The following is a 12,662-nucleotide window of genomic DNA, read 5'->3' as shown; positions in this document are numbered from 1 at the left end:
CGAACCTGTTTATAAGGGGGTCTGAGATCCAACGAACCTGTTTATAAGGGGGTCTGAGATCCAACGAACCTGTTTATAAGGGGGTCCGAGATCCAACGAACCTGTTTATAAGGGGGTCCGAGATCCAACGAACCTGTTTATAAGGGGGTCCGAGATCCAACGAACCTGTTTATAAGGGGGTCCGAGATCCAACGAACCTGCTCTCAGGAAGTATTCAAATTTTGACTTGTGAAACTTTATATAGAACCAGGGGGGGGGGGGGGGTTCTAGGTTTTTTCGGGGCCATAAGAAAATATTTATGTAGAAATGATCAAATACATAAAGAAAGAAGCATAATACTTATCACATGCTGGTGAGCGAGATACATTATAGTGATATAAATTCAATAGGAACCCACCCCTAACCTCTAACGTCCTCTGATGGGGTCCCTTGGGCCAAAGGGGTCCCTAAGCTGCTGCTTAATCCACTTATATGATAGCATCGACCCCTTACGAAACAGACGTGTACAGCTTCTCCCGTCACGTGTTTGTACATAACCACATGAAACTGCAGCTGGTCTGCTTTGCTCTCACTCAGTGTGAAAGGTCATTTTTTTTACTTATTTTTTTTTTTGCTGTTTTCCCTGAGCTTTTCACTTTTTTTCTGCTGATTGCAATAAATGTTCGGCTTTTTCCGGCACCCTCTGCACACACTTTCTCTGTTTGTCTTGAGCTGGCGGTTTTGTCATGCGAACGGCATCATCGTGACCGTCACTTCCTCGCCCGCTCAGTAACGCTGACAGATGTCACATGACGGCGCGTTCCGCAAGCTGCAGGAAACACGACACGAGAGTCTGTCCCCGGAAACCAAGCCAAGTCCCTGCAGCAGCCCGAAAATCAAAGGGGGCATTAAAGATTACCCCCGGTCCCAGCGTAACGGGAGCCAAGGGTCGTATCGGAGATCCCCCAGCCTTCCTCATGGGAAACGGGGGGAATTTACATGAAATGCCGCGGCTGTCCCTTTAGGGAATATTGGTGCTTGAAAATATATAATAATAACTTAAAAAGGAACATAAAATTATTAAAATAATAATAATAAATAATGTCATAAGCAAACAGTGCCGGACGGTTCACAGCCCTGCGTATCGGGATTCCGCTGTCAGCCACAGCTCTACTCCCTATAATAAAAACCGCCATATGTTTAGACTACAGATCAAAGTACAAAGAGTCCTTAAAGATAAACTCTTTAACCCATTCAGTGCCAGAGGCGTGTGCAGAACACATCAAAATTGGTCAGAATAAAAAAAAAAAAAACCTCGCTTTTGAAGTGTAAGCTCACATGTGTTGGTAGCTATAGTGTACGACGCTACAGCCTATGTCGGTGCTTAAAAATAAACGCATAAACCAAGCAGGTGTATTTATAAAAAGATTTATAGAAAAGGCGACTAAAGGAAGATTATAAGAATTAAGACAAAAGCAAGACAGTTTTCATAATTTTTTCACCCAATAAACTAGGTCAGTAAAAGATTTACATTTTGTGGCAGATAAAGAGTTAACCCACGCTAATTTGCTACTTTTCTACTTAAAAACCGTGCCCCAGACAGGTATTTTTCTAGATTTCACTTTATATCACAGATACGGTAACTTTCCAGAATACACTTGTTTGTTTTTTTTTAATATTCAAATTTTATTGATTTTCCGGTATATAAGAACATTCGGCCACACAGGGCCAAAAGAAAATACAGTAAAGCAAATCGCTTCTGGAGCAGCGAGACTGGAAGAAATCAAACATTAAAATAACATTTTGGACTTTTCCGTACTTTTTTTTTTTTTTTAATCTCTAAAATTTTCTTGAATTCAGACCAAAAATTTGGCATTCGCTTTATTGAAGTTTAAAAAAAAAAGTAATAAATAAATACTATTGGCTGTTAGTAAGGAGGAAAATAATAAATGAAACGGCACACGGGGTTAAATGCATTTACCCGGGGGGGGGGTTAGGGGGGAATTATATATCAAACTGTTATAGGGTATTAATTTCTATAATAAACTGAAATGGGGGGGGGGTCAGACGGTGCCCGGGTGAGGGATTTTAGGAAAAATGGTGAGAAATCGTGAATTCCACGTCTTGACTCCAGGTCCGGAGCGCGGAAGTCAGTGATCTGCCCCTCCGTTGTGTCTCTGTATGTCCAAAGGGTTACCCGGTTACTCTAATCACCCTCAGCCAAGCCATTTGGCCATGCCGATTGGAAACAACCTCCATAGGGGGCAGTAAAAGGTGCTGCGGAGAGCCAGGGCGGAGGCTGTAGATACAACACTGCTAGTACTGCCTGAGACTCATGGGAGTTGGAATTCTATACATTACCTGTCCCCAGGTGAACTCGGGCTGCAAAAAGTAGGGGAGGTAGTGCCTGGGGGGGTAGGGGGGGGGCAAAGACTTATTATATCCCTTTAACGAGCTTCCCTTTTATTGATTGGTCCCATCGAGGAGGACGGAAGTTCCCTTTAACAAGAAACGGCAGTCAAACTTCAGGAAGTAATGACATAATAAATAACCCGAACGCTTACAGCGCAGCCGATAACCCATTCAGAATTATCTAATGGGGGGGGGGGCAAATTAAAAACATTTATCAGGTCACATTACGCCAGACCGTCCCTTAAACACGACATTAGGTCTCTTTAACCCATTAGGTGAATACGGTGCTTTTTCTCAAATGAATTTCCTGGTAGAAAACACTCTGGTGATGTCATCAACGTGATGTCATAGGCAAGTCCTGTTTTGGGTAGTTGTAATAAAGAGCGTCAAAAAAAATATACGTGAAGGCCATTCCCAAGAACGTCCTGAATAAAACCAAGTTCTTCGATCCGTCGGGTCATTCGATCTGCCGCCGATGACAGAGCGGAGACAGAAGACGTGCAGCACATTCATTATTTATACCACAGATGTAAAAAGAGACACGGGGTGAACGTCCCTCACAAAGTCCGAGGTCCACCTGCCGGTTCCGGTGACCTTCTCAGGGTTAGCGTTATCGGTTAATGGAGGCGTAACCAGGTTGGGCGACAGCAGCGAGTGGCCTCTTGTTCTCCGTCTCTGATAAGGAGGAGTTGGTGGTCTCCAGGATGGGTTCTTGGTCATCGTGGTCCACCAGGCGTGGGAGGTAGAGAAGGTCAGTGAGTCCATGGAGGTCGGCGGCTTTGTGGAACGACTGAAGGACGAGCAGCATGGCCAAGAGGCCGAGGAAGAGGTAGACTTCGGGCGGAAAGCGGAAAAGAAGAAGGACGGAGAAGGATAAGGAGAAGATGGACAATAAAGAGAAGACACATGGGGGGTTGGAAGGGGGAGAAAGGAAATGGATTATCGTTAGTTACACACACTCTAGAATCCCACCAACATTCTCTCGGCCGTATAATTATTTACTCGCTTATCTCCTTACTTACGCCGTTTCTATGCTGGTCATTGTCTTATTTTAGCAGCGCCGTCTCGTTTTACCGGAAGACGACCCGGGTAACTTTCATGGATAAATCCTACGCCGTCCGCAGGCTGACAGCATCGATCGCAAACACCAGACTTACACTTAATATCACCGAATAATGACCTATAGAACGTTCCCGTTCCTACTCTTGGCCATTGCTTTCCATGTACCCCCCCCCCTAGGGTAACCAGATACCCTCAGAGCTCTGGACCGGTCCATAGTTGGTTTAGTTGGCTTATGGCCCAATGAAACGTACGATTTGCTCTTTAGTTGAGTTCCTTGACCAGTAAAGCTTGAGGGTAAGAGATGTTACCCAAGCTTAAGAGAACCGGTCAACCGTTACCATCTCCAGTTACAGAAGGTGGACGTTGAGGCCGCGGTGGGGATACTTACAGGCGACTGACACCTTGTAGAGTTGCCGTAGGAACTGGTCACTCTGCTCCCCGGGAACGTAATCCCCGAGGCCGATGGTGCAGAGCGAGATGAAGCAGAAGTAGAAGGCGTCCAGGAAGCTCCAGGTGCTCTCGATGGCGTTGAATATCGCAGACGGAACCAAGAGGAACAGAATCAGCACCATGACCATCAACACCAGCAGGTGGACCTTGGTGACGGCTTTACGGTCAAAGCCTCGGCGGACCTGGAAGTATCGGATTGGCTTGTAGGTGAAGACGGCCATGAGACGCTGCACGGCCGTACTGAGGATGAGCATGGTGAACGGGACCCCCACCAGCGCGTAGAAGATGCAGAAGGCCTTGCCGGTGTCGGTCAGAGGGGTCGTGTAACCGTAACCTGCGCAATCAGGAAAGAAACAATGTATCAAAGCGGCAAGACAATGGGACAGCCCCGCGTAAAGTGACGTACTTAATGGGTTAAAGAGACAGTCCCGTGTAAAGTGACCGTATGACAGCGACGTGTTTAATGGGTTAAAGAGACAGTCCCGTGTAAAGTGGCCTCATGACAGCGACGTGTTTAATGGGTTAAAGAGACAGTCCCGTGTAAAGTGACCGTATGACAGCGACGTGTTTAATGGGTTAAAGAGACAGTCCCGTGTAAAGTGACCTCATGACAGCGACGTGTTTAATGGGTTAAAGAGACAGTCCCGTGTAAAGTGACCTAATGACAGCGACGTGTTTAATGGGTTAAAGAGACAGTCCCGTGTAAAGTGACCGTATGACAGCGGCATGTTTAATGGGTTAAAGAGACAGTCCCGTGTAAAGTGACCGTATGACAGCGGCATGTTTAATGGGTTAAAGAGACAGTCCCGTGTTGCTTTATCTCAGAGACTCTCTCGATCTATACATTTATGGATAAAGTAACTGAAGGAATCACTTTAAACTGAAGTTCCCACCGCATTAACCCCGCAAGCGCCAAACCCCCTATGAGCTATTTGTATACGTCACACACAGAGGTAGCGAGTATTTCCCTGCTGCGGGACGAGGTCGGGGGAGGGGAAGTCGCATTCTATACGGACCCCGGGAAATTCCACACGCAGATTTCAGATGGAAAAGGTAAATATTAGTTTTTTTAAGTGTCTGTTAAGCACAAAGGACGCTCTGTGCTCTGCGACCCTTCCCATGTCTGTCAGCCCCGAGGCGCGTTTAACCCCTTAACGAACCGGTATCTGAAAGACCCCATCTTTGTCCTTAATAAACATTTCATCTTGTTTTGTGCCAAGAAACATAAAGCAACTAGATTGTCAGCTCTTCACACCATAGAAACTAAGAACCTGCCGGTGGGTCGGCCCCATCCGGCCCCCGTCTAGTCACCCGTTTCTCTCGCTGTAAAGACTCAAACCTTAATCAGCCGTTGGTCTCTTAATATTGGCATTGGGTAGAATTTGGTTACTGCGCTGAGAGGGTGGTAGATAAGTGGAACAGCCTCCCAGCAGAAGCGGTGAGGCTAATCCAGTGAGACTGTTTGAGTCTTTACAGCGGGAAAAACTAGACGGGCCGAATGGGTCACTGCACCCCATCCGGGGTAAGATATTCGAAATATAAAATCTATAATAAAAACAATATAAATGTATTTGCGTTAAATACCAGCAGCTCATAAAGTAGAAATTAAATAGCTCTAGATTGTAAGCTCACGAGCCGAGCCCTCTGTACACAATGTATAGGTGTGAGTATGTGGAGGGACTGTAAGAAGCGCTGCGGGAATTGTTGGCACTATAAAAATAAAAGATAATAAGTGACGATGGATACGGCTGTGAGCGATGGGATTAGTGGCTCCGGAAGTCTGTAACTTAACACCAAAACACGCAATGGAGACAAAGATCAGCCTCCCAGCGAGGGCCGACTCCTGCGGCTGCCAACAGGCGGGAAAAGGGGCAGAGCGACCTCAAACCCGCCAAGTGGCCCTGCTTTGTTTGTCCAGTCCCTCTCCCGAACTCCGATTCCCCTTTTTCCTCCCCTGTGCCCCTCACCCCTCCTCCTATGCCCCTGCGAGCAACAAAGTCATTACGGTTCCCGAGTTTACCTTTTACTGATCACAGGAACCGACCCGGCCCAGACCTAAACAGCGGACCCCGAGACCTCTAGAAATATTAACCCTTTAAGATTCTATGCAGCCAAATGTGTTACCCAAATGGCTCTAAAACCGGTCGTCATGGAAACCTTGACTTGACACTATTGAAAGATACACATAATGGAGTCACCTGCATTCAAGCAGGAATATCAACCATAACATACTGGGGGCAAAAGCACCGACTGGGGGAGACTGTGCGACCCCCAGAATCTGCCCCGTCACCCTGGGTGGGGTAAAAAACCCAGAGACTCAGAGATCTCAGTTTTGCCCCTTAAAATGTTTTTCTTTTTTTAAAATCTGTTTCTTCCTCTTTTTAAGGTTTTGTCTGTTTTATTTTTTTTAAATGTTTTATTATTATTATTATTTTATTATTTATTTATTTTTTTTACATTTTTGTTATCCTTTATTTATTTTTTACTATTTAATGTTTTTTGTTACTTATTCTTTTATTGTTTTTTTTTTTCTATTTTGAAAGCTTCGTCGCCCATCCTTTTATTTAGTTATTTTTTACTATTTCTGGCAGTTTCACCCCCCGCGGCCCCCGCTATCGCTTTATATGTCGGGATATCACAAGGCGCGCGGTGTTTGCCGATCCTCTCGCCCGTAATGAGCCGTTCCGGATAAAGCTGTTTGGGGTTTATACAAGGAGATGATTGAGCCGCTAAAGCCCTGGCGTTCCTCGTGCCCCGGGGGGTAAATCTCAGGATTACGGAGCACGACATGTTTACCGCGTTACTCTGCAAATATCAGCGAGAAACCCGAGCTCTGGATCTGCTACACGCGACGCCCGGCCCTCGCCGTGGCCCCCGCAACTCCACAAAGGGTTAATGCAAAGAACGCCTCTGCCCTGACAGCGATGGGGCTTTTCTTTGCGAAGAGGGAGTGGAAGGAAAACCCCGAGACAGTTTCCAGGACTTATGAATAACATGGGAGTTAACCCTTCAGTGCCCGGACAGAGCTCAATACCGGATTCTGTGACTGCAGACGGACCGCCCGCTGCGAACATTCAAAGAACAAAGCTTTATAGACAATCTTAGGAAGTTTAACCCATTAAATACGTCGCTGTCATTAGGTCACTTTACGCGGGACTGTCTCTTTAACCCATTAAACGCGTCGCTGTCATTAGGTCACTTTACACGGGACTGTCTCTTTAACCCATTAAACACGGCGCTGTCATGAGGTCACTTTACACGGGACTGTCTCTTTAACCCATTAAACACGGTGCTGCTGTCGGAGTAAATGGAGGTCGGAGGCTCTTCTCACCTACTGTGGTGACCAAAGTGCTGGCGAAGAATAAAGCGGACGCCAAGTCCCAGCGGCTCTCGTTGGACGCGTTGTACAGCACAGAGACCCCGAACTTGTTGGCGCTGATCACCTTCTCCAAAAACACCTCCAAATCCGTGTTGTTGACGCAGGGACTGTCCTCCAGGAAGCGGCGTTTGAGTTCCCTCAGCTCTTTCCGTAAGCTGTCCTCGTAGGGCGCCTCCACCGTGGAGATCACCAGAGCGCCCAGGAGGAGGAAGACCAGGTAACCGCCGACCAGCAGGCAGAGCAGGACCCAGGACTTCATGGTGATCTGCGGGGAGCGAGCAGAGGAGCCGGCGTTACTTCCCAACACAAGCTATAAATGGGTAGCAGATAAGTGGAGCATCCTCCCAGCAGAAGTGGTAGAGGGTAATACAGTGAGGGGATTAAACATGCGTGGGATAGACATACGGCTCCTGAATCTAAGATGAGACCAATGGACGATTAGGTGTGCCGGATGGGCCGGATGGGATTCTGTGTCTCCATCTTTACCCGCTTGCCTAAACTTAAAGCTGCTGTTCCACCAAATAATGCGGCGTTCCCCGTCCTACCGGATTCCCCGACCCTTCCCAGGAATACGTATTTTATCAGGTAACGTTAAGTCACATTCAGAATTTGTGCCGGGAACACTGAATTATCATGTGACACACAAGCTGCCTCTGATAGGCTGTTGGCAGGGAAATAGGAGAAAAAAAATAATATAATAAATATTTCTGGATGAGACCTTCCGGGGAGAGAATCGGATGACAGAAGAACTCGGTTTCTATTAATAGTCATTCACCTTTTTGGGAAGATGTATTTACTTTTGTCAAAACAAAATTCAGATGTAATGGTATAATGGACCCAAAGGTCGTGATCTTAGGAGATGTGGAACAGTTTGGCAGATTGAATAAAATTTTTAGAAAGATTTTTTTCTTGGGGAGACTATTGATCCTTACGTATTGGTTTAATAAAAAAGCCCCTTGTCTTGCTCAGTGGCTAAAATTGATAGAACGAATTATAAAATACGAACATTATAGAAGTTTGGAGTCGAAAAAGAAAAAGAAAGAGTTCTACCTCACTTGGAGTTTTTTTTTTTTTTCCCAGACCTTGCCTTGAGGGGGTGGGTGGGGGGTTTTTGTAAAAAAAAAAAAAAAAAAAAAAAAAAAAAAATACTGAATGAGGATTTTTTTTTTTTTATTTATTTTTTTTACATATGCTTGATTTAGTCTTGTAATAAAAAGCATGGAAAAAAAAAAAAAAAAAAGCAACAGAAAAGGGGAAAAAGAAAAAAAAAAAAAGAAAAAAGTATGATTCTTGTGCATGCTCAGTAAAACCCCCAATCTTGTAAAGGGGAGCCGAGGTCAAAATAAAATCAATGGTGGAGGTAGTAGTAGCAGCAGCTCCGTAGCAGTGCCGCTGTCTAAGATTCACACCAGTATTGGTGTAATTTTCTATTCACTATCAGTTATTTATGTAATTAAATTGGGGGGAAAAAGAACACCAATGAGTAATTCACCCTTCTCCATGCCTCCTTAGACAAGCTAAGATGCGGATGTCAACTGAGAGGAGTTTCTATATGCATTTAAATAAAAAAGGGGGAAAAAAAAGAAAAAAACAAACATTAGCAAACCTTAAAGTGTTTAAGTAGTAGCAGGTTAGTAGTTGGGGTTTTATGTGTGTTAAGTAGCCATGTTTAAAATAAACACAGCACTGTATTCAATTAAATTAGGTTTTGTAACTGCTTCAACATATAATGCATAGGGGGGACTAGCCCTGTAAGACACAGAATTGTGTAGATGCAATGCAATATAAAACAATAAAATGTAGCCACACACCAAGACTGAGATCCTGCCATTAAGACTTAACTTTTAATATTGTTATTATTAAAAAAAGGCACAATGTAATATACTGTATCTATATTGTAGCGGTCTGTAAGCCGCATACAGGCTGTCAATGGCAGGTCAAATGTAAAACTCCTCCTCCATAGAGGTTAAGCTATAATGGCAGGATCTCAGTTTTGGTGAGTGGGTTTACTTAATATTTGGGTTTGATTACCTTGGAGAATCCTGCAACTATTTGGATTAATTTGGAGCCTTTCCTATACTGTTTTAAAAAAAAAAAAAAAAAAAAAAAAAATAGTCATTCACCTTTTCTTGTTCTTTTGTTATTTCCCAGCATGCACCTGGCTGCCTTTTCATCACTGCCCTCCCCTCCCCCACCCTGTTTAAGTCTGTGTAATTAGCATTTAGTACTGGCGCAGGACTCGAGGAAGAATCTATGGGTTTGGCGTAGGCGCTAATTGCTGCTGGTTTAACAACTTTAGCAAAGTTATTTACCGACTGGTTTTACAGCTTCGGAAATTAATGGGAACTTCATTTTTTTAAAAACATCAACTTTTAAACAGATTTACTGGCAGTTCGGCCCCCATTCGGCCCGTCTGGTCTGACCATTTCTCCTGCTGTAACGACTCAAACCTTAATCAGTCGTTGGTCTCGTCTTAGATTCAGGAGCCGTATGTCTATCCCATGCATGTTTAATACCCTCACTGTACCACTTCTGCCGGGAGGCTGTTCCACTTATCTATTACCCTCTCAGTAAAGTACATTTTCCTTCCATTCTATCTCAGTCTCTGACCCTCTAGTGTTAGATTCGGGTCTCTTGTTTTCTGTTAAATAAAACGACGTGGATCGCATCGGGCCTCGTGATGCGGAGAGCCGCAGGTTCTAGAGCGCGGTCTCCGGTCTCCATGGAGACGTTCTAGATCTCCCAGTGTCAAGATGCGGCTCGCCCTGTGGAGCCAGACGCAGTGATGACAAATCTGGGAGAGACACCATTACGTCGGGGACGTTGGCAGCAGTGGCCAACCCTACATCACGCGCTCAGAGTGATGGGAGTTGGCGCAAAACATAGTCTTATCTACAGTAAACACTGAGTGGGTGCGCATGCGCAGTGTGTGTGTGGGGGGTCAACAAAATTACAATGGAAAAGTAGATGAACCCAGAACCCGCCATGGAAGTCTCTCCCCTACTTTCTGATCTTTGTGTCCTTTACATCCTTTAATGGCTACCATTTCCGTCGCACGGCTGTTCTGGGGATCCACTACCTTATCTTGAACACATCACATGCAGCTGGTGACAAGGGACCACAGATCTAGATTTCTAGAAGTGTGCACTCACCCGGCCCGAGATCTCAAACACCTTCCCGAGAGGTCTCTTCTTGGACGGAGCTGTGCCGGCGTCTCTCTGTGTCACCTGTCAGCCCGTCTCTCATCCCCCCCGCTGGCTGCAGCTCCCAGATCTCTCGCTCTCTCACATACCCCCAACGTCTCAGCACTCGCTGCTGTCTCCAAACGAAAACTTTAGCTGGGAGGAAAAAGTCAGGACTTCCTGAGGCTGGAGGGAGGAGAGACCCAAAGAGGAGGAGAGACAGCCACAGAGAGAGAGAGAGAGAGAGAGAGAGAGAGAGAGAGAGAGAGAGAGAGAGAGAGAGAGAGAGGAGGAGAGACAGCCACAGAAAGAGGGAGGAGGAGAGACAGCCACAGAGAGAGAGGAGGAGAGGGAGAGACAGCCACAGAGAGGGGGAGGGGAAAGCCCAAGGGGAAAAATTGAGTCACAGCGTTTAGGGGAAGGAAAAAAAAAAAAAGTATATTATATATACACACCTATACATATATATACCGTATATATACACACCTATACATATATATACCGTATATATACACACCTATACATATATATACACACCTATACATATATATACCGTATATATACACACCTATACATATATATACACACCTATACATATATATACCGTATATATACACACCTATACATATATATACACACCTATACATATATATACCGTATATATACACACCTATACATATATATACCGTATATATACACACCTATACATATATACCGTATATATACACACCTATACATATATATACCGTATATATACACACCTATACATATATATACACACCTATACATATATATACCGTATATATACACATCTATACATATATATATACCGTATATACACACACCTATACATATATATACCGTATATATACACACCTATACATATATATACCGTATATATACACACCTATACATATATATACACAATATGAAAATAAAAAATAACCATCGCTGTACAATCTAATTCCATATAAATATTATATAAATTCATTTTATTTCATCCCCAAATGATGTTTTTATTAATTATCAGCCTTAAAACCGTCACAACTTTTATTCAGTAAATTTATTTATTAAACGTCCGTCGCTCGTGTAATAAAAATATAATCATTTACTATTATTATTAATATTATTACTATTATCTATTATTTATATCCCGCCAACAACTCCCGCAGCGCTTCTTACAGTCCCTACATTCAAAGGGTCTGACGGAACCCGTACCGGCAGACTAGGACGGCGCGTCACGTTGGGTACAGACGGCTCGTCGGCGTAATGCGGGTCTCTTCGCCTTCTAGAAGCGGAGATCGATGGCAAAAGATGGCAGATCTGGAATTATTTCATGAAGTTCTCATGATTCAATCAGCGACATAACAATTGGGGAGGAATAATCCTTCAGATCCGCAGAACAGTTATGTTAAGGGGTCGCTTCCATCGTATAAACATAACGGGGGCTTCCAATCCATACATGCTGCTTATTTTAATCTGTAATCATAATCACAGCGGTCTCTCCTTCAGTGATCAAAAGGCCCTCTGCTCCCAAAACACGCCTCCGAGTCTCACCTTCATCTGCGTCCGTCTCCAAGGAGACCATGTAATTACGGAGACCCCCAGTATGGCCTCTAGACACTGAAGGCTTTAGACAGCTGCTCTAGAACACGATCAGTCGTTGGTCTCGTCTTAGATTCAGGAGCCGTATGTCTATCCCATGCATGTTTAATACCCTCACTGTATTACCCTCTACCACCTCTCCTGGGAGGCTTTTCCACCTACCACCCTCATATTATGAAACTGAAATTGTGCAGCTGCTGAACTGAGGGGGTTTGAATGTATTTAAATCGCACAGAACAGACTCACTGGTTACATATTATCAGTAATTAGTTTCTTTGTATCAATAGATCTCTGCGTGCATAGGAATAAATACATCCCCCAGTCCATGCGCAGTCACGTGGCCCAGGCTGTGTTTACACGTCTCCATGACTGCAGGGTTGTTTGCCCCGCCCACCCGTCGTACAACGCGCCTCCACCCAGCCTCCGCCCCCTCCAAAGTGAGAGGCGTGGCCCCGCCCATGCCACATCACAAACCTTTCCTCTTTTTTTTCTAAGCATTCTTTATTAACACGCCGATCTGCGGACAAACGGTCAGTCCGCGGCTTGTGATTGGTTCATCGCGGTTGTCTGATCATGTGACCCCGCGGAGGGCG

At 44.7% G+C, this 12,662-nt stretch overlaps 1 protein-coding gene across 1 annotated transcript; it reads right to left on the bottom strand.

The window, feature by feature from the left end:
• Positions 1-3,001: 3,001 nt before the first annotated feature.
• On the bottom strand, positions 3,002-7,541 carry LOC149275445 (potassium channel subfamily K member 6-like). The gene is made up of 3 exons (XM_089504721.1): positions 7,235-7,541; positions 3,842-4,237; positions 3,002-3,225 (listed from the first exon to the last, which is right to left on the bottom strand). Exons 1-3 carry the CDS (start codon positions 7,539-7,541, stop codon positions 3,002-3,004), a joined length of 927 nt encoding a protein of 308 aa, XP_089360847.1.
• Positions 7,542-12,662: the final 5,121 nt, after the last annotated feature.

This window comes from Sceloporus occidentalis, unplaced genomic scaffold (assembly GCF_023333645.1).
Source record: "Sceloporus occidentalis isolate IW3139 unplaced genomic scaffold, rSceOcc1.0.p SCAF_288, whole genome shotgun sequence".
NCBI lineage: Eukaryota > Metazoa > Chordata > Lepidosauria > Squamata > Phrynosomatidae > Sceloporus > Sceloporus occidentalis.
Note: the sequence above shows the minus strand (reverse complement) of the source record. Positions and strands in the feature narration are given on the sequence as shown.

Coding starts and splice junctions, on each gene's coding strand:
- LOC149275445 (XM_089504721.1), bottom strand. CDS start 7,541: ATGAAGTCCTGGGTCCTGCTCTGCCTGCTGGTCGGCGGTTACCTGGTC. Junction 4,238..7,234: donor CACTTTGGTCACCACAGTAG/GTGAGAAGAGCC, acceptor CTGATTGCGCAG/GTTACGGTTACACGACCCCT. Junction 3,226..3,841: donor CTACAAGGTGTCAGTCGCCT/GTAAGTATCCCC, acceptor TTCCGCCCGAAG/TCTACCTCTTCCTCGGCCTC.